Consider the following 20189-nt stretch of genomic DNA (forward strand, 5'->3'; position numbering starts at 1 on the left):
CACTGGAACTAAGAAACCCGAAGAGGAGAGAAGCTGAAGACCCCTGCAACGACTGAACCACCAGTGAAGCCCTGCTGCAGATCCTCACCACATTTCTCCAACGACTTCAGAAGATCTTCACCTGAAAGAGTCTTCTTCCCTTGAGCTGGTGGCGCCAACCAGCTAGCCAATCGCCTTCCAGGACCTGCCTTGGTCGAATCGCCAGTGCCAAGCACTAGGAGACCGGATAGCCAGGCACCCGTCCACCACGACCGCGATTTAAAGGAGCGTACCTTTTATTCTGTTTTGGCAGCACCGCGGCTGGTTTCATCCCTGGGCAGTGCAGTAACTCGAACCTTCCTCCATTTCCTCTGCTGTATCTCCCGAACTGCCAGGAACTACCGCCACTGCAGGAGCCTCTTCCACTTTCAAGGTACATTGTTCCGCCAGGCCTCCAGTTTCATTGGGTACTGCTAAAGGTGTTTTAAATCCTTTAGTTACCTTCTGGGTTGGCCGCCCCTATCGTCTAATATCTTTTTACCTTCTGCAACCGCTTTTTCAATTGTTAACCAAAGACTTGACTGCAGCTACTAGTTTGAACCTGGGCACTTTGCCTTGTACCACTGATTCTGGCACAGGCCTATTGACTCTGGCTAATTCTGTTACAACTGCCTTCTCTAGATTGCTTTTCATCAAGAAATGTGTTGGTGCACCTAAACTCTTATAACCACCTTTTCCTTCCCCTTTATATATTGTGAAGTGCCATTTTGCTCGGTTTTCACCTAAGTATTGCTGATGCTAAAGTACTGCCTTGCCTAACTTGTTCACAATCCACTTGGGAAGTGTTGCTGGTGTGTTGAGGAGTCTAACCCTGTCTAAATTGTCCTTTCCCTCCCGCTGAAGAAATTGTTAGAGTGCCATTTCTGCTTGGTTTACACTGTGCAGTTTTGCTCAGTTTTCACTCTTGCTCAAACATGTCTACAATTTAAATAGGGAGTTGTGTATACTTTTCCTGACTGTTTTAACTTGCTTTAATGATAGTGATTTGTGTGTGACTTTAAGAGTGTGTAAAATAAATATATATATTCTTTTTGACACAAAGCTTTGGTCAGTGTTTCCTTGTTCCTGTATTGTAGTCCTATTGTGTAAACCCTGAATAATGCTCATCTCCCTCTTGAGATAAGTCGGACTGCTTAGCCACAGCTACCAACTAAATCTTTGTGGTACAGACTGATACCAAAGGGGATTTATTGCATATACCTGTAGTGTTAATCTTCTGTAGTGCTCCCTAAGTGAACTGCATAGGATTCTGCCTAACATCTGTCTCCAGGTTGTATTCCCCCGGCAGGTGGACCGCCGTGAGGTAGGGAACAAGTTACTTACCTGTAACTGTTGTTCTCCAGCATGGGTCTGGCATGGATTCACATGTTCATGAATATTCCCTGGCGTCAGGCTGGGAATCCTTGGTAAAGAAAAAATCAGTATCAGTTTCGTTTCTGATCTGTCTTTCTTAGTAATAACCAATCACTGATCTATGGGTCATACTGCCCCCAGCCAATGACTGCCCCCTCCCTAAGCCCCGCCTCTGGCAGCCATCCTCAGATTTGGTAGCACGCCAAGTGGCAGTATGACCAAGTGAAGAGCCGCAGGGGGGTAGGTGGGAGGGTTCGCATGTGAAACCATGCCAGACCCATGCTGGAGAACAACAGTTACATGTAAGTAACTTGTTCCTTCTCCAGCATGGGGTCTGGCATGGATTCACATGCTCATGAATACAAGAATCCATAGCAGTATACACATGCACAACCAAAGGAGGTGGCAACAGGCTCAACATTAAGCAATACAGCATCCGAAGTCTGCAAAGGGGTACAAGACAGATGCAAGATGACATCATCCCGAGGAGGGACTTGATGGACCTCACCCTGGCCACGTCCGTGGCTAGCAGGCGCCGCACCTTGCCCAGGATGGTGTTGGTCCTCTCCTCCAAAGGGGAGGGCAATTGCCCCACTGTATCGAGCTTCGCTCCCAGAAACAGTGCTATCTGCGATGGGACCAGGTGGGATTTGGGGTAGTTGATGGCGAACCCCAGCTCCGTGAGCAACCGGACGGTCCGCGCCGTGTGTTCGACGGCGAGTTCCCTTGTATTTTTCCCGGATTAGCCAGTCATCCAGGTAGGGGTAAACGTGGATCCCCTGCAGGCGCAGCCGCGCCGCCACTGGTGCCAGGCACTTGGTGAAAACCCTGGGTGCCGAATGGTAGGGCTCTGAATTGGTAGTGGCGTCCCTGAACCACGAACCTGAGGAACTTCCTGTGCCTTTTTAGAATAGGGATGTGGAAGTAAGCATCCTCAAGGTCCAAAGACGACAGGAAGTCGCCTTCCTCTAGCTGTCCCAGCTTGTGCTGGAGGGTGACCATCCTGAATTTCTGCGCCTTGATGTACTTATTTAAGCGACGCAGGTCCAGGATGGGGCGCCAACCGCCTGTCTTCTTCCTGACGAGGAAGTACCTTGAGTACACTCCGGAGCCCCGGAGCCTTTTGGGGACGGGCTCGATTGCACCTTTCTTGAGCATCGCCCTTACCTCCAACAGCAGTTGAGGGACGTGATTTTCCTTCCTGGCCACGGGAGGAATGCGAGGGCACTTCTTTTGGAATTCCAGCGAGTGCCCGTTGGCCAGGGTGTCCAACACCCAACGGTCGGTGGAGATGGACTCCCACACGCTGACGAACTTCGTCAGCCGGCCTCCCACCGGGGTGCTTCAGTGGGGGCCCGACAACACGGCCGGGTCAGTCTTGCTTGGAGGCGGCCTTGCCGCCGACGGCGGGATCCCCCCTGCTTGCCGCGACCTCTGTATGCCTCCTGGGAAGAGGAGCGGGCCGCCTGGCGGTAAGTGGAGGCGCCACCGCTGGAACCTTTGGAGGCACCTGTCTGCCTCCAGAGCTCCGAAAGGGGCGTCGCTGTTGAAGCACCCCTAGGGCCCGGGCCGTCTCAGAGTCGGTCTTGATGGCCTGTAGAGACTCGTCCACCGCCTTACCAAAGAGGTTGTTGCCGTCGAACGGCATGTCCAACACTCTGGTCTGGACGTCCTGGCGAAAGTCTGTCGCCTTGAGCCATCCTCGTCGTCGGAGGCAAACTCTGTTGCCCAGTTGGCGAAATCCAGTATCGGGTAATGACAGATGTCCGCTGTGTCATCGCCGCCATCATCGTCCGTCCCCGTCGCTGTGTCCGTCGCCATATCCTCTCTGGGGTCCGGTGAGGACGAGGGGTCCACAGGTCTCGCAGGCACGAAGGGCGGAGCGGGGTGGACTCTCCTCCGCTTGTTCGGAGGGCTTCCCGACATTCTGGATCCTCCATCGGGGTCCGTGGTAATCTCGTCCTTATCTTGGTACATAAGGATTGGATTGCCAACAAAATGGCCACCGAGCTATCCTGTGGCTCGGGTAATGGCTGCGACGGACGGGATGGCCGTTCCACTGGGCCCTCTACGTCGCCATCGTCGCTATCCTCGATCACGTCAGCAGGGGCCGCCCCCTGGGATCAAACCCTCTCGAACCTCTCGTTGAGGCCTATGAACCTCTCGTTGAGGCCTATGAACCTCTCCTTGAGGCCTATGGACCTCTCGTTGAGGCCTTTCTCGGTTTCTACCAGCTCCTCCTCAGAGGCTGATTCCGAGTCTGTACTGGCCACCGGCCCCCCCCCTCTTTTTCCTCCGGGGGCTTCACGGGGGTCTTAACGATGGGCTGGAAAGAGGATTCCCTCCGCGGTGGCAGGGATACTCTGGGCCCAGATGCCGTTTCCACTGGCGTAGTCTCATCCGGCTTCGCCAGGGTCGCAGCGACCACTTCGGCAGAGGCCTTTGCCGGATGGATCAAAGCCCTCACCACCTTAGGTGCGTCCTGGGCCTTCGCCTTGGGGGGAGGGTCGGCACCTCGCTCCCCCTTCGAGATCGACCGGGTCCACTCCAGCGGCTTACCTGGGTTCTCTGACTTCCTTTTCCCTGAACCAGAGCGCTGGCTCGTGGTCGAACGTGCTGGGGAAGTAGCGCCTTGCCTGGCAGCCGAAGAGCCCGACCTTTTGGCGCTCCCGGTGCCCGCGGACTTGTGGTGCTTGGCTTTCTGTTGGGCCCCCGTCGCCGGGGCGCCCTCACAGGACTTAGCAGCCCGCCTAGACTTTTTCTTCGCCTTCTCACCTGCTGTGCCCTTCTCCAGCCAGGCGGCGAGGCGGGAATGACGATCTTGTTTGGTCCGTTCCGTAAGGTTCTTGCAGAACGCACAGTCCTTCTCCACGTGCGTCTTGTCCTCATGAAGACAGTAGAGACAACGCGAGTGCTCGTCCTCCTTGAAAACGTTCTGCAATCCGCATCCAGGGCAGCACCTGAACAGCTTGGATCCGGGTGTCAAGCTTCCCTTGTCCTGGGCCATGTCCGTTGAGGTAGGCCGCAGATCTTCGAGAATCCTCCAAGTAGTGTAAACTCGATGAAAACTTCACCCTTGAGGGGCGTAGAAGAATTCCGAAACGGCTACCCGTTGTCGGAAGTAGAAACGGTGGAGCTTGAGGCTCGAATAAACCGAAAAAATTAGAAAATCTCCTGAAAAAGCGTGAAAACGCAGCAAAAAACTTGAGAGCTAAACACAAGGACTCCCAAAACTTGAGCGTGCGGTAAAAATCTGAGGATGGCTGCCGCAGGCAGGGCTTAGGGAGAGGGCAGTCATTGGCTGGGGGCAGTATGACCCAGAGACCAGTGATTGGTTACTACTAAGAAAGACAGATCAGAAACGAAACTGATACTGATTTTTTCTTTACCGAGGATTCCCAGCCTGACGACGGGGAATATTCATGAGCATGTGAATCCATGCCAGACCCCATGCTGGAGAAGGGTACAAATCCAAGTAGCCTACTTACTTACAGTCAGTACCCAATATTTTAGCTTGTTGTTCGATTATATAGTGTGGGTGACGCTTTTGGTAAGGCACAATCAGTAACAGAAATTCTGGCACGTGAACATTATTCATGTTACAACAAACATACAACAAGTGGATGTAGGAACAGGTCTGCTAACCTTTCGCAGAGCCAAGAGAGGAAGAGTCACCATTGTCTAGAAGTATCTTAATGTGTTATAGGGCAGAAGTTAGTCATAAGGTAAAAGTGTGGTACAGTCAGGTTTAGGAGTCATGGGTGGGGAGGGAACATTATTTGGTTAATTCGTGCAGGCCTAGCATGGTTAGATTCTTCTGTTCATGGAGCCAATTTTCCATATTAGTTTTTAACCTCATGTGTGTGTATTTTACTGTTAGGGATTTTAGGTGTCCCTTGCGTAGTAGTGTAATGCAAATGAGTACAATATCAAGATTAATTCCTTACTTTAATAGAGAACATTTCAGGTAATTGCTGTGGCTTGTGTCTTATTAAAACTTTTTGAATAGGTGAGAATTGTCTGTGTGCGCTGCTAAAAATCTTATGAGCGGCACCCAGAAGGAAGCTGGGCAAGAGCACATGCGCACAGCTTAGAGGGAACATTGCCACCATGGCTTCTGGTTGGCCACAGCCAAGAGGGCGTCCGCGTTGGCGTGCTGCAGATGCAGTCCTGAGATGGAGTAACAACGCTTTCCAAAGGACTCAAGGACTTTGTCCTCCTTGGAGAGGCAACTGGAGGTGGCTCCCGTGGAGGAAAACAAAGACAATGGTTTAGAATACAAGGCTGCTGCCACCACAGAGGAGTGGGGCTGCGGGAGGGAGGCAAGGAGGATTGGCTCCCCGTCCATCAGCCTAAACCTGCTGTCCAACTTCTTTTTCATCTGGTCATTGGCCCTGGGCTTCTCCCTGACCTTTTGTGCCACCTGCAGGACATCCATCTGGAGGGGGATGCCAGACCAGATTATGATGCGTTTCCCCAAGATCTCTGCTAGCAAACCCGACTCCTGGGGGGTTTCCTCGGGAAGAGGGACCCCCTCCCATCCCCCCTCCCCAAGAACTCCACCAGGCCCTGAAGGCAGTCATGAAAGGCCTTAACGGATACCGAGGAATCATCGTCCTGGGTGTCGTTAGCATCTCTGTCATCACCCCCCCCTTTTTTTTCACAGACCGAGACAAATCTGGGCCTGGGACACAGGTGCAGGCGGGGTCCCCCCAGGCCCGGAGCCGCAGACAGGTCCAACGTCTGTTGGGCAAGGAGGCTTTGGTGGTACAGGAGAAGGCCAAGGGGTCAGAACGAGGGGTAGGGCCTGAACCGGTGGACCAGAACCAGGGGAGCAGGAGGAGTAGCCAGAGGAGGGGACAGAGGTGGCACCACCTGTGGGATGACCATATCAATATCCTTCAGGAGCCCCTTCATCTGAGGGGGAACGCATGAGGAAGAGCTTGAAGAAGCGGTCCTCACAAGGTGCTGGGCCTCCGCTCCTGTTCAAGGCGCTGAGGAGCCTGGTGCATGTGGCCGTACGGCTGTGATGGGTAGATGTACCCCTCAGGGGACCAAAAGCCTGCACCGTATGATCCAATGGCAGAGTGAAGAGGGCTGGATTCATCCTGCAAAGCCCATTCGATGGGCAGAAGCACTGGCGGGCCCCGAGCTGGATCCAAAGTGGCCGCCTGCTTGGCAGGCTCTGCCACGTGCCGTTCAGCCATTTTGAAGCCTTGCACCATGAAGCCTTGCACCATGCCCTGGGCGGGAGGGCGTAAAGGGCCTGGGCCAAGAGAGGCCTCAGACACAAGAGGATACACTTGGGTCGCAACCTCAGAGATCACTCTGTTAGTTGCTAAGCCCTCAGCCGGATGACTGAGCGTCTTAACGCCCTGACCCAAGACCTCAGAGCGAGCTCCGGTAGGCTGGGTGCCCTTGGCACCTGTGCCGGTAGCCGTGCTGGATCTAGCTGAGGAAAGACTCTTGGAGGTGGCACTCTACGATGCCCTTATCACCTGGGTAGAAGCAGAGGATGAATTTTATCGCCCCTTCGAGGACAGTCTGGTAGGACCATCAGCTTAGGAGCCATTAGCCAGGAGGGCCTCAGGTCTGTCCCTGTAGCGCCCAGAAGAGTACCGGGTCCCTCGACATGGGAGCTGGTAGTCTTAGAGGCCTCAGGCCTGCCAGAACCTGAAGCCGAGGAACCTCAATCTGTGGGAACCCCAGGGAAGGAGTTGCCATGCTGTGGAGCCGTGCTGAACAGAGGACCTACCTTGTCTTCACGAGAGTCCCTGGAGAGGAAGTCCTTAAGGTGGGGCGGAGGAGAATTGTGCAAGATCTTCTTCCACCGCGAGAAACGATTCTTTAGTGCCCTGTGACAGAGCACTGCAGGCCGAACATGAGTCCCAGCGGTGGTCGGGCACCAAACACTCGAGACAGAGTGCATGGGGGTCCGAGGCCGGGAACGAGCGGTCGCATGAAGCTTCCTGTGGCCGACATGCGCCGGGGTATGCAAGGCACCGAAGGGAAGTGAAATAAGAATTGAAAAAACAAAAAGGGAGCAAGCGGAAAGCTAACAAAGTCTGTGCGCTGGCTGCCAGGCCTGATACCGTCCGTGCAGAAAAAGGGACTGAAGTGAGGCTCTGGAGGGCAGGGCCACAGGCAGGGGGTCCGTGCCGCGCACGCCATTCTAAATTTAAAGGGGAAGCTCCATTTTTTGCTGCCAAAGGCTCCAGTACCGTCCCCATGTTGGGTGGCGCCCCACAAGTAAGGAGGAAAGGGGACGGGATGTACGAATACAAGGACCTCACCTGTTTGAGCCTGTTCGGGCCAAGGGCCTGACCGGCTATCCTGCATTTCACCTACAAACTAATCGCTAGTACTGCTACTCACCATTCGACATCACCATTTGTCTCCTCCCTCCAAAGCCCATCCCCACTCTCACTGGGGTTCGAAAAGCCAAGTGCCTTAGTCAGCCCCAGCAAGCTACCATAGCGATCATCATCAATATTGCCCTTGCTCCCATCCAATACGCATGGACCACAAAGTAAGGAGCAGTTGGATGTATGTTCCCTAACTCCCGCCCCCTCGCTGCCATCATACTGGAACAGCAGGAGGAGAAGGGCCCTGTGTAAGACTCCATGTGTTATGCCTATACCTCATTGCCTGTACGAGAGACGATATGCAGACAACTGTATCAAATGTACCCTCACACGGAAAGTGTGGAAGGATGTCAGCACGCACCACTGGACATTACGATCCTCATCCAAGATGTCAGTCAGGTCATACTGCACCTGAGGTGTCGACAACCTTTGCCATCAGGCACTGGAAAGCTACATGTGGCTTGCCAGAGGTGGCAGCAGGCCTCATTTTTACATCTGGCAAGATGTTCAGGCTACTTGCCTCCTGCAAGTCGGCTGCCAGGTCCACCAAGTCATGCTGTTCCCCATAAAACTACTCTGGAAAGTCTCACATTTCCTGACAGGGACAGGATACACTTCATAATCACAAATGCCCTCTAACTGGGACATAATGGGCCCTGCTAGGGAATTGAAGGAACTCTTTTGCGACTGCAGCATCATCAGCACCCCTGGACCGGGACCATAGGACAGGGGGCCCAACATCTGAAGACTGAAAAGTGTGCCTCTTCGTCACAATCTTTTGGCATCTCACTGCAGACTCCCTGGCAGCTGTACCAAGCGCAGTGGGATCTATCAGCTTGGCCAAGGTCGAAGCCACTGATGCCGTGGCCGCTGGCATCAGGGCCAGTGGCGCCTTGGTGAAGAAGTCTAGCATTTACATTCGGAAAGCCTCCCATTCCTCTGGAGTAAAGGATTGGATGGGAAATGGTACCTTTGGGGCCTGGTATTCACAGCTCCCCTTGGAGTGGCGGCGACTCCTCTTTGAAGATGAAGTAGAGTGTTGCTGCATAGAACCGCAAGGTGATCTCAACCTCTTGCAGTGTTTCTTTTTGTCCATTCGGACAGGGGACCATTCGTCGATGGTGCGATTCGCAACCAACGACCTCAACCACGCTTTTCTTTGTGGAGGAAGGGCAAGTGTTTTACTCCATGCTCTCGAAGCACCTTTGGGTGCATCGATTGGCAATATGCGCAGTCCTGTGGACGTGGCTTTCATCAAGGCAGTAAAGGAATTTGTGGTGCAGGTCCGATGGGGACATATGATGGCCACAATCCATGCAGGGTTTGAACCCCGAAAGCCTTGCTGGATTCGGCATCAGTATGAACTTGAGAGACGGAGCAACACATTTGGTAATTCAAATAAAACAAAGTGGTGTTCCTAGTAGTGAGCAGAGTGCACAGAAAAAAATGAAATGAGGTCATGGGGCGCAGCACCTCTATAAATACTTGCGCTTATGTCATGTCCAGCACGGGGCGCATCGAGTGGAGCCGACGCAGAGCCATGCTGAGCCCCCCTGGGAGTGGAAAAGGTTCCTAAGAGCAGCTGGCACTGGGAGATCAATATTATAGATGAGGAATCTGTGGGAGGAAAGAGTCCATTAAAAATGAAATTTTGGGGCCTCTTTGGGAGAATCTTTGGGAGGAAGGAAGGTCTTAATCCCAATGTCACCTTCTCTTTGGAGAAAACCAAATAAAGGTGTTTAACAGAAAATGCCTGGAGCTCCCTCACCCGTCTAGAAGAAGTGATGGCCACCATGAAGATCACCTTAAGGCTGAGCAGTCCTATAGAACAAGAATGCAGTGGCTCAAACAGAGCACCCATAAGAAACCTTAACAGCAAATTCAAATCCCACGCCTAGACCGCAAACTGAAGTGGGGGACACAGGTTGCACAATCCACGTAAAAATTGCATAACGGTGGCAATTGTGAAGAGCGAGCACTGCTCAAGGGACCGTTCAAAAACCAAGTTAGCGGCCAGCTACCCCTCTACAGTACTAACCTGCAGACCCAATTGGACCTACGACAGAAGAAAATCCAGGATAGAGGAAATTAAGTAGGGTCCAAATTCTTTCACTGCACCAAGCAGAAAATTTACCCCATCTACAAGCATAAATTAAGTTAATGGCGGGCCTAAAGGAGCACATCCAGGATGTAGTCTGACAAGTCCCATTTCTTGCATCTCAGCCTCTCAGTAGCAAAGCATGAAGGACCAGGGTGCTGAGCTTTAGGTGGAGGACATACCCTTCCAACTAGGAGAGCAGGCCCACTCCACTCAGAAGGCGCCAGGGAGGGCAGATGATGTCCAGCCATTCCGGAGCGATTAAGATCAACATGTTCCCAAACAGAAGCAGTCTCCTGAGAACCAATAGAATTACAGGGATTGGCGGGAACACATAAAGAAGGTCAAATATGCACTTGACCGTCAATGTATCCCCCCCCCCCCAGACAAAGACATTCTCTGGAGCAGAATAAGTCACTTCCTGTTTCACACTGGAAGTAAAGAGATCTACTTGGTGAGTTTGAGTGGGAGAAAAAAAAAAAATCACCTCTTGAACTTCCTGCCAGAGCACCCACTCATGGGAGGCTGAAGTCTGTCTGCTCAAGGCATCTGCTGTGACATTCTCTCTTTGGGCAAGATGGGCAGCCGTCAGACATTGCATTCTCCAGAGCCACAGCAGCACCATCATGCAAGGTCTCGAGTTGCACGACTCGACACCTTCTGAAAATCTGACGTTTCTGTAAAACTGCTAACCCTAGCAATGGAGTGGCCATTAAAGCAACCTCATGCATAGCCCTGCCTCTGGGACCACCAGAATGTGGGAGACCATGTGCCCCATCAGACGCAGGAAGGCTAAAGCATGAGCGTGTCTCTGAGATTGGAGGACATATACCATCTGAGAAATGCTCAGCACTCTGTACCATGTTGAAAGGCTCTGCCCAGGCTAGAGTCCAAGACAGCCCAATGAATCGGAGGAACTGGGACAGCGAAACATGTGACTTTTTGAAGTGCAGGGAAAAGCCGAAGCTGAGCAACAGGCTGCATGTGCAGAACAAATGCGCCCATGTCTGGTCTGGGGAGCATGCACAGACGAGCCAGTCTTTCAGGTAGGGAAAGATATTGACGCCCTCCTTCCTGAGATGAACCGCTACCACTGCCAGCAGCTTGGTGAAAACTCTGGGTGCCAAAGAAAGGTGAATAGCAGGACTCTGGTAGTGATGTTGGCCCACAAGGAACCTCAGGTGCATCCTGTGCTTCCAATAAATGGGCCCGTGGAAATGGGCATCCCAAAGGACCAGCAACACCGACAAGTCCTGTAGATCGAGGGCTTGTAGGATCTGGGCTAGAGTTACCATCTTGAATTTGTCCTTCCGCAGGAACAAATTCTGAAGTTCAGATCGAGTATTGAATGCAAGTCACAGTCTTTCTTATGCAGAATACAATCCATTCCAAGCATAGAACCAGTTCTATTGTGCAATTCGAGAGAAGCCGACGGACATCCGCCAAGAGGATACGGTCTGGAGGCAAGGTGGTGGCGTAAGGGAATTGGTCCGGAGGATGCCGAATTAAAAAGGAAGACAGTATCTCGGCTGAACGACCTCTAAGGCCCAAGCATCAGATGCAATTCAATATCATTCCATGCCGAACAAGCAAATTCTCCATTTCCACAGGGAATTTGTGGCAGAATTTATCACAGAGGTTTTGCACCCTGGGTAGCTGAGGGGGCAGTGGCCACTACACTTCCACCTTTAGGGGTTCCTCTGCCTCTTCCTCTCAGGAGAGCAGGACATTTCGGCTCTGCCGGTTCTGCGCTAGCCCATTTGGCGAGGACGTTTCACCGCAGTATCGATTTTATCTGCACCAGTTACATATATTAAGCGTTATGACCGTAACTTATTCTTAATGACCTACGTTAATATAAGTAACTGGTGCATTTGAAAATGTTAAGATGGCGATAGTCTGGTGGTTAGCTCGCCGGTCTCGCAGCACTGCAGGCCAGGGTTCGAGACAGAATCCATTCTTAATTTTGTTATTTTATTAAACAAATTGTACTGCCGTGGTGAAACTTACTGGCGCCAAACCATTCCCGCGTCGGATTGGTCGCACCTAACAAGCTGCGCCAAATTGGCCAACGCTGGACTGGCCGCGCCAAAATGGGGTGTACCGCTCCCAGGGGCTGCCTGACCTCTTGCATAAGGGGTCAGGTAGCAGAGGGGCGCAAGCCCTAGTCCTCGCTGATAGCGCTGAGGGTTGCTGGTACTGCCAAGTAAAAGACTTCACCATCACTTTGGAAGACTGGAACTGTTGTAGAGAGTAATCAGCCATGGCCCCAAACGGTTCCATGTGATCTTAACGAAATGATTTCTAACAAATGAATTATCAAAAAAAATAAAATATCAAATTTCTTTTTGATATTGGGAATTCCCCACCACCCAAACCCCCTGCATGTTTGTTACCACACCTTTTACCCCTTTATATTTACCGTTTGTAATTTTTTTCGGTAATAATTCATTTGTTATAATTTCTACATCATCACTGGATACCCCCCAAACAGGTTCTGCCCATCGGAAGGCATATGCAGTAGCTTTGCCTGTACATCCAGTGCAAAGCCTGCTGTCCTCATCTATGAGTGACTTCGCTCCACCATACTCATGGGCACAAAGCATCCGACTGTCAGCTGTGTTGAAACCTGACTACAGGATGTGGTGGGAAGCGTCCATGCCATCCTGTACCATTTCCAGAAATCCTTCCCCTATCCCCTTGAGGGATGTCCTTTACCGCATTGGCCAACACAGACCAAAGCCCCGAAGAGAACTTTGGCAGGGCGCAGGTGGCCTTCAATGCTCAGGGAGCAAGGCTGGACAAGAAAAACACCTCGTTTACCCAGATGTCTAGTCTCTTACTCTCTCGGTCAGGTTGCAGAGAAGGAAAGGTGGATGTCTTCAAGTTTGCTGTCGCAGCCTAATACACTAAGCTCTCAGGGGATGCATGGCTGGACAAAAAGGGTGGATTAGATGGAGCGGACAATGTTTTCTTGACAGCTCTCCATCAACTGGTGGGGCTCTCCCACGTCTCCAACACCGGAGCTTCCACATGTATGTTAAACGGTAAAAAGTTCCCCTTTTTGGGTCCTTCGTCCAGAATGTTTGTCAATTCAAACTTGACTTTCGCTCTGGACGGGGAGATAACCCAAGGGTATCAGCAACCTTGGTCATCAACCTATGGAAGGATGCCTGAGGCCTACCCAGAGTAGGAGCTGGAAGCATATCCAGATCATGGGAGATTTCAAGATCACTGGCCTCTTGAAGGTATAAGTCCAGTAACGGGATGTTCTCCCCTTCTCTGTAAAATTCCTCCAGAAAGTCTCTCTCCTGTATGAAGCCTACGGGTATCATCACATAGGGTATAGGTTTGCCCTTCCTCGTTGTAGATCTGGCAACTTGTCATAAGTGGCCTCATCAGAAGAGGACCGTATTCCAGAGGTGCTCCATCGCCCTCAGCGCTGATGACTTCAAAGATGAGGACGGGGCCAGCGCTGAGGCCTTTCAGCACTGGGAGACATTGCCGCTCTTGGGGTCCAGGCCCAATCCTATAGGCTTGTGGGAGTCTTCTCCTGCAGATACCCCCTGCTAATGAGTGGCAATTTCATGGGTTCCGTTGAGGTCGGCGGCACCAAGACAGATGCCATCATCGCCAGGGCCTTGGTGCAGATGTCAAGCATCTTCAAGCGGAGGCATGCCCATTCCTCCGGAGTGGAGGATTGGGTGGGAAATGGTACCTGCAGCGCCGCTTACAGGAGTCTCTGGAACAATCATTCATCTTCCTCGAGGCCGAACAAGAATGATGATGGGATGAACTGCCTGGGGAGCGAGACCTCTTGCAGTGCTGATGTCACGGGGAGCAGTGCCTTAGTATATACTGGCCTCCACGTCATGTCTAGGGCGTGAAGAGGCATCGGGCGGAGCTGACGCAGAACCACACTGCACCCCCTGGTGGCAGAAAAATTCCAGCAATCTGCTGTGTTGCAGATAGAATATCATAGAAATGTAGGATTAGACGAATTGGAAAAACAAGCGAAAAGGCAAAACCTGGAGTTTTTAGAAAGATTGTGCAATTGTCTTCGACTTTATCGCATGCCATTTTGACAGATGTTTAAGGCATTGTCCACAAGACGGCACAGTTATACTGATGAAAAAAGGAAGGGGCTGAAAGAGGAAGGTCCAGACACAATGAATGCACTTGAGGAAACAAATCCATCAAATATATCAGTTCTGGAGATCCTTCCTTTATGGCACAGAATAGCGTCACAAGTTTAGCTCAATGTCATCAAGTAGGTTTAAAAATTGAGTCACAAATCTACATTGGTCACACACATTTGGGAGATTGTCTGTGACATGGCTTTCCCCAGCAGATTAGTCCTTGTAAAGATAATCAGTAATGTTGCAATTGAATTTGATAGTCTTAAACTAATCCTGTTCATCCATAATTTATAGAGAAGATCAAAATGAAAAAAACAATGAAGCAAACTATCATTCCAAGAAGAGGAACAAAGTGTTAGTTTCTCAACAAAACTATCTTTCATAACAAGAACAATTTTACAAATGTCCAGACCAACAGAAAATTAGTAATTGCCACAAGATAATACAAGTAAAATTACCTGGAATAGGTCAAAGCACAGAAAACAAATATAAAAACGCTAAATGTCATATACGTGAACTGACACATCAACACTAAGAGGAGCAAGGCAGGGGTGGTGGAGGACGATCCCCATCATATTCCTTAATGGATGCAGACCAAAGGCCTAATATTTACAGTCACCATTTAATCATACCATAAGATACACCTTAATTTCAGCTGCAATAAAGATCTATAGGTGTTGCCCATATATGTCAGACTGGGTAGAAATACAATACATATCTTTTGATAATATACAGAAATATATTTTGCAATTCTGAGAGCCATTTGTTTTGAAGTTAGCTTACCTTTGCTTTTTGCTGAAGGGGATGGAGGCTGCTCTGTAAATACTTCAGAAGGAGCAGGTTCAAGGTGATCAAAATCTTTGTCCATGACTTCTATTAAACTGGTGAAATCTGAATCTTCTGAGCTGTGCCTGGTACTGGCACAGTCTGTATGAGAGGGAATGCAAGTTTCTTGCTGTGAGAAAGAACTTTCTGCATGTGGCTCTTGCTGCAACTGAGGCACTATTGGCTGCTGCTGGGAATGATGCTCAAGCAGGACTTGTGTATGTTGCTGGTTCGGCTTGGCTCCCCGGGTCCTCCTGCCCAGCATGTGTCCCTGAATTGCAACATTTGAATCTGGGACCATAGTACTTGTTTTGCTGGTGGACTGTGTCGGAACAGTCTGAGTTAAAGTCCTGCTTGCAAGGTTAGCACTGTTTTTGGATCTAACAGTTTCAATATCAGATGGATTTCTATTGCTTTGAAGATGTGATGTTGAGCTACAGTGCTTGTGATTTGCTGCTCCAGGTCTGACAGAGGAACCACCTCCTGTAAAAAATCCTCGGGCAGAGCTGTGATTTGTATCAGATCCAAGGGAATTCAAGCTATTGATATAAGAAGAATGAAGCTCATGAGACAAAATGCCATTTAATAGAACAATTCCAGTATTAAAACAAAAAATGAAAAAGAACACTAATGGGAGATCTTGTAGCTAATACACAATTATTTTAGTAATTCTCGCATACACAGACAACTAAAGAAAATACACACCCCTATGCCCTTATATTTCAGATGTGACGCCACTAGTTTATAATTAACACCACACACACACAACCCTCCATTCCCCAAAACATTCTTGCCGAGTAAGACGAGCAATGGCCCGAGAGATGGGACTATGCAGCAGGAGGAAGTGTATCATCAGAAACATTCCATTCAAATAAGTAATTTGGTCTAATGAATAAACTTTCTTTCTGAGGAATACGTTCTTTCTCCAACACATGTATCAACGTATGAAATAGCTCTAGGCTTCGAAGCAAGATCTAGAAATCTTCAAACCACTTCCATGGGACATCAGAGTGATTTCGGTCTGTGTTCGGTACTGTGACATTGGAGCCACTAGGTCAGGAAGTGAATGAGAGCAATAGTATTGAACAAATGACTTTCCCCTCGGTCATATTCTTTCTGATAGATGCTTCTCCCACAGCTTTGTCATCTTTGACATCCTATATCCGCCAGATATCCTCAAACTTTTTTGCCATCAGGGAGCAAAGCACGACTCCTCAGCTCCTCATGGCGGTAATGCACAGCCCACGCCAGATAGGACACTATGGACAGTGTTATATGAAGCCACACAGCCCCATTACCTCAGTATAGCACATTTCTGCTTGCACTCAGCAGCATAGGAGCCACAGAATAGAGTTGAGGTATATGAGCTATCCACCAAGAGGGGCATGTTGGGAGTGTGATATGGAATTTGTAGGAGGACCATCCATCTGAAAAACAAATTACTTAGCCCTAAGTAATGTTCCTTCTGATGGATGCTTCTCCCACAGAAATGTGTTTCCTTATTTGACAGTAGAGGGCGCCGTGCTACATCAATGCCCCTCAATGCTCGCGTCTGTGCGTAATGTTGATGGCACTTTAAATAGCTTTTCACCACGCCCCATTGCCTTAGTTCCTCGTTTTTCAATTCCCTGTGCTATGCTGCCCTGTGGCAGTAGGGTAATAAATTACAGGCATTGAAAGAGATGGAATGTAAATTCGCTCTTAGAAGGGTAGGGTCAGAGGGCAATGATGAATCCTTTGGAGGAACATAATCAGAAAGAACATGACCAGGGGAAAGTCATTTGTTCTCTTAATGGATCGTGTTCTCCCACGGATTCCTCATCTTAGACAGACTCCCATAGCAGTACATGTGAAGGAGGTGGGAAGTGGATTCTCATGATGCTTCTTCATCCCATGATGTTATGAAGAATCGTTCTTCCAAATCGAGTGTCCTGATTTGACAGTGTGTACAGGCAGTAAAGTCTAGAAAATATATGGTGGGTGGACCGAGATGCAGCATGACAGATGTCCTGTACTGGAATTCCTCTTTGTAGAGCCAATTTAGTCGACACTGCTCTGGTGGAGTGGGCCCTTAATTTTCCCAGGATCCTCCTTTCCTGCGATGGAGTAACTCTGCGATGCATACTATTATCCATTTGTATAATGTCTACTTGGTTACTGCTTTACCAAGCTTGTGGCCTGTGTAACCAACGAATAGTTGGTCTTCCTGTCTAAAAGTGTTCATTCTTGCTACATAAATGCTCAGAGCCCTCTTTGGTTCTAGTCTATGCATTCTCTCCTCATCATTGGTGGGCTGAGGAGGATGGTAAAAAGCTGGTACTGAATGGAATTCTGATACCACATTAGGAAGGAAGGACGGACAAACCCTCAGTACCACTTTCTCTTTAGCGATTACTGAATGGTGGTTTGCATGACGGTGCTTTAAGTTGGTTAACCATCCAAGCAGAAGTTCTAGCTATTAAGAAAATCGTTTTCCATGCCATTAATTCAAGAGTGCAATAATGAAGAGACTCAAATGGTGCTCCCATTGAGAATGTAAGTAAAATGTTCAAATCCCAGGAATGGATCAGAAAAGGTACGGGTGGGAATATGTTTGTCAAACCTTTCGGAAACTGAGTTACAATGGGCAACTTGAAATATGATCCTTGTTCTTGAGTGTGTTTGAAGAGATAGCACAGCTAAGTGCCCTTTAACTGTAGCCACCTGCAGTCCCCGATAGACCAGGTGGAGTAAAAAAAGAAAGGACCATGGGTGTATTGAAAAAAATAAAAAAGCTCTATATGATGGATGTGAGGGTGCAGAAGGAGACTGACACACAGGTGGCATGCTTGGGGCGAGAGACTTAGTAGCCAACTGAAAAGCAAGAGAAAACCTAACTTTCCCTAAACTCTTAAGAGGGGTTTCCCTGTCTCAACTAAATTACTAATGGGTCTGTCAGAACGTCCGTAGCTTAAAGCGTACACCGATGTGTGCTAAATTCCATCTCTGTCCTGTAAGCTTCAAACTAAAGGCTTAACAAAACAAAGTTCAATTCCCAGGAGAAGGACTCCCTTCTCCTGGTATTAGATTCCAAAAAGTCACAAAACAAGGGGTTGTTTCTTCCAGCCAAAAAACAGGGGCAATTCATCTTTTCCCCTGGTAGAAGGTCCCAAAATGATAGTTCACATAACTAGCTGGAACTGGCTGAAAGGCCATTGTATAGTTCACTACTGTAACCAGCGGGAACGCCTCCCTTCCCCTGGATCTTCCTTTTCTTCTTCTCTTCTCTTCACTGGAGCTACCTAGCTCACTCCTCTGCCCATATGACACGAGGAGGAGGGCTTCTTACAGTGAAGATTATTTAGTGTTGGGTCCACGACCACTGGTTTTATTCTTTTACCCGGTCCCCTTGGTTCATTTCTCCTGCCAAGGACCGCCACAATGAAGAGTACTCTTAATGTGACTTCTCTGGGTCTTTCCGACCCTTCACTGGTGGTCAGTGGGATTTACTAGACCACCCCAATGAGGAAGCTTTCCTCTTAATTTGGTTGTTGGTTTCTCAGGGTCCCAGACCCTTCTTTGTATTCTCAGCCCAGCAACCTTTGCAGCTTGCTCAGGAGACACTCCTGCACTCCTTGTGCCCCTGCCAACCCACTCGTACCTCCCTTTTCCTCCAGGGAAATTTTTGTATGGCAGCAGCACTTCCCGGGACTGGAGCTCGTCTTCTGCCTGCTTGCTCTGGTCGCCTGCTTCGTCAGCTGTCTGCTTCGCGTGGTTTGGCACCCTGCATTATCAGAGTATCAGTAATAGGGTGGAACCACATGCCCCCTCCTTCCCACGGAGTTCATACGACTGCATTGCCTGTATGTTGCTGGATCCATCGGCTTCAGATCCCAGGGTGTCGCCTTTTGCATCCCGCCGGCATTCTCTGCTCTCCAGTCTTCGCCACCCAACTGCTCCCGCATCTAACAGCTTCCACACCCGCTGCTACTCCGGGGCCGGCTTGACAACAAGGGAAGTATGTTTTTGATTTGTATACAATATTGCAAACCTGGTCTGGGCCCAATGTATATGTCCCTCCTCTCTTTCACAGGATCTATGTTCATAACTCATCCCAGTACCTGGATTACCTGGGTTCCTGTAGCTCTTATTCCTCTTAATGCTTTCAAGGACACGCCAGTCTTCCACCTTGAAACAATACATTGATCTGCTGTCTGGAAAGAGGTTAGTAAAAGAAAGAGGGGCCAGAGTGTGGGTGTGTCTAACTTTCTTATTAGGGCTGTACCCTAGATGGCCGTCTTTGTCCCCAGAGGCGGAGTCCCCCCCCGATGAGATCCTCCCACTGTGTACCACCCCCAAAGGAATGACCGTGTAGCAGCCTCACTTCCCTGACCCCACGGGAAATGGATTCCCCTCGAGGAGAAGTGACGACATTTATGGAATCGTCACATAGCTTGGCTCTACACCAGCTGCAAAATGTATTACAACTGCAGCAGTATAGGGCTTTGGTTGCTGGTATTCTGGCCAAAAGAAACACCTCCATCAAGTCTTCAAGGGGGTCCAAATACTGGTACCTTAGCCTCTCAGAAACGAGGCGTGTAGGTTCAACGTCACGATTCCTGGATGGAGAAGGCAGTCTCCCCTTGTGAGCGTAGATCCACACTATGGGGGAAGACAGAATGGTCGGCAGCTGGACATGTCCAGAAAGGAACAAGTTACTTACCTGTAAGTTCTTGTTCTCCAGCATGGGTGTGCATGGATTCACATGATCTTGAATATTCATTATCCTCAGGCTGGAAATCCTCTGTACATTTAAAGCACTTTAGTTTTAAGCTAGAAAAATTGATTGTCTCCTCTATAGCCTATCAGTGTGACTTTGGGTCATACAGCCCCAGCCAATGACACTCTTCCTCCTATGCTCCACTCCTGGTGGCCATCTTCAGATTTGGTAGCGCAGGTAAAACGGCAGTATGAACCATGACAAGTCAAATAGGGGAAGGAGGGAGGGTTTGCATGTGAATCCACGCAAAACCCAGGCGCGAGAACAAGAGCTACAGGTAAGTAACTTGTTCCTTCTCCAACATGAGGTCTTGCATTGATTCACAAGCTCATGAATACGATTACACAGCAGTATATATACACCACAGGAGGTGGCATGGCTCACAGAAGCAATACACTCACGCCTGGAACAGACTCACCTCAAACAAACAGGTTGAGCAGCAATGCCTGGCCAACCCGGCACTCCTTCCTGGAATCCCCGTTGATGCAGTAAAATCTTGTGAAGGTGTGGGTAGACGTCCAGGAGCCGTCACTGGAGGGAATGTTCATAAGAGGCCCTTGAGGAACTCATTAACGAGCCTGTGTGACCACAAGGAGAGTTTGCCTGGGGTC

General features: G+C 49.7%; 1 protein-coding gene across 1 annotated transcript in view; it reads right to left on the reverse strand.

The window, feature by feature from the left end:
- TMEM131 (transmembrane protein 131) overlaps positions 1-20189 on the reverse strand; it is a 2512175-nt gene that overhangs the window by 403270 nt on the left and 2088716 nt on the right. Inside the window, exon 31 of the mRNA XM_069636582.1 lies at positions 14778-15358. Coding sequence (XP_069492683.1) covers positions 14778-15358 — 581 coding nt within the window. The remainder of the gene's footprint in view (positions 1-14777; positions 15359-20189) is intronic.

This window comes from Ambystoma mexicanum, chromosome 7p, assembly GCF_040938575.1.
Source record: "Ambystoma mexicanum isolate Mex_15411 chromosome 7p, UKY_AmexF1_1, whole genome shotgun sequence".
In the NCBI taxonomy this organism is placed as follows: Eukaryota; Metazoa; Chordata; class Amphibia; order Caudata; family Ambystomatidae; genus Ambystoma; species Ambystoma mexicanum.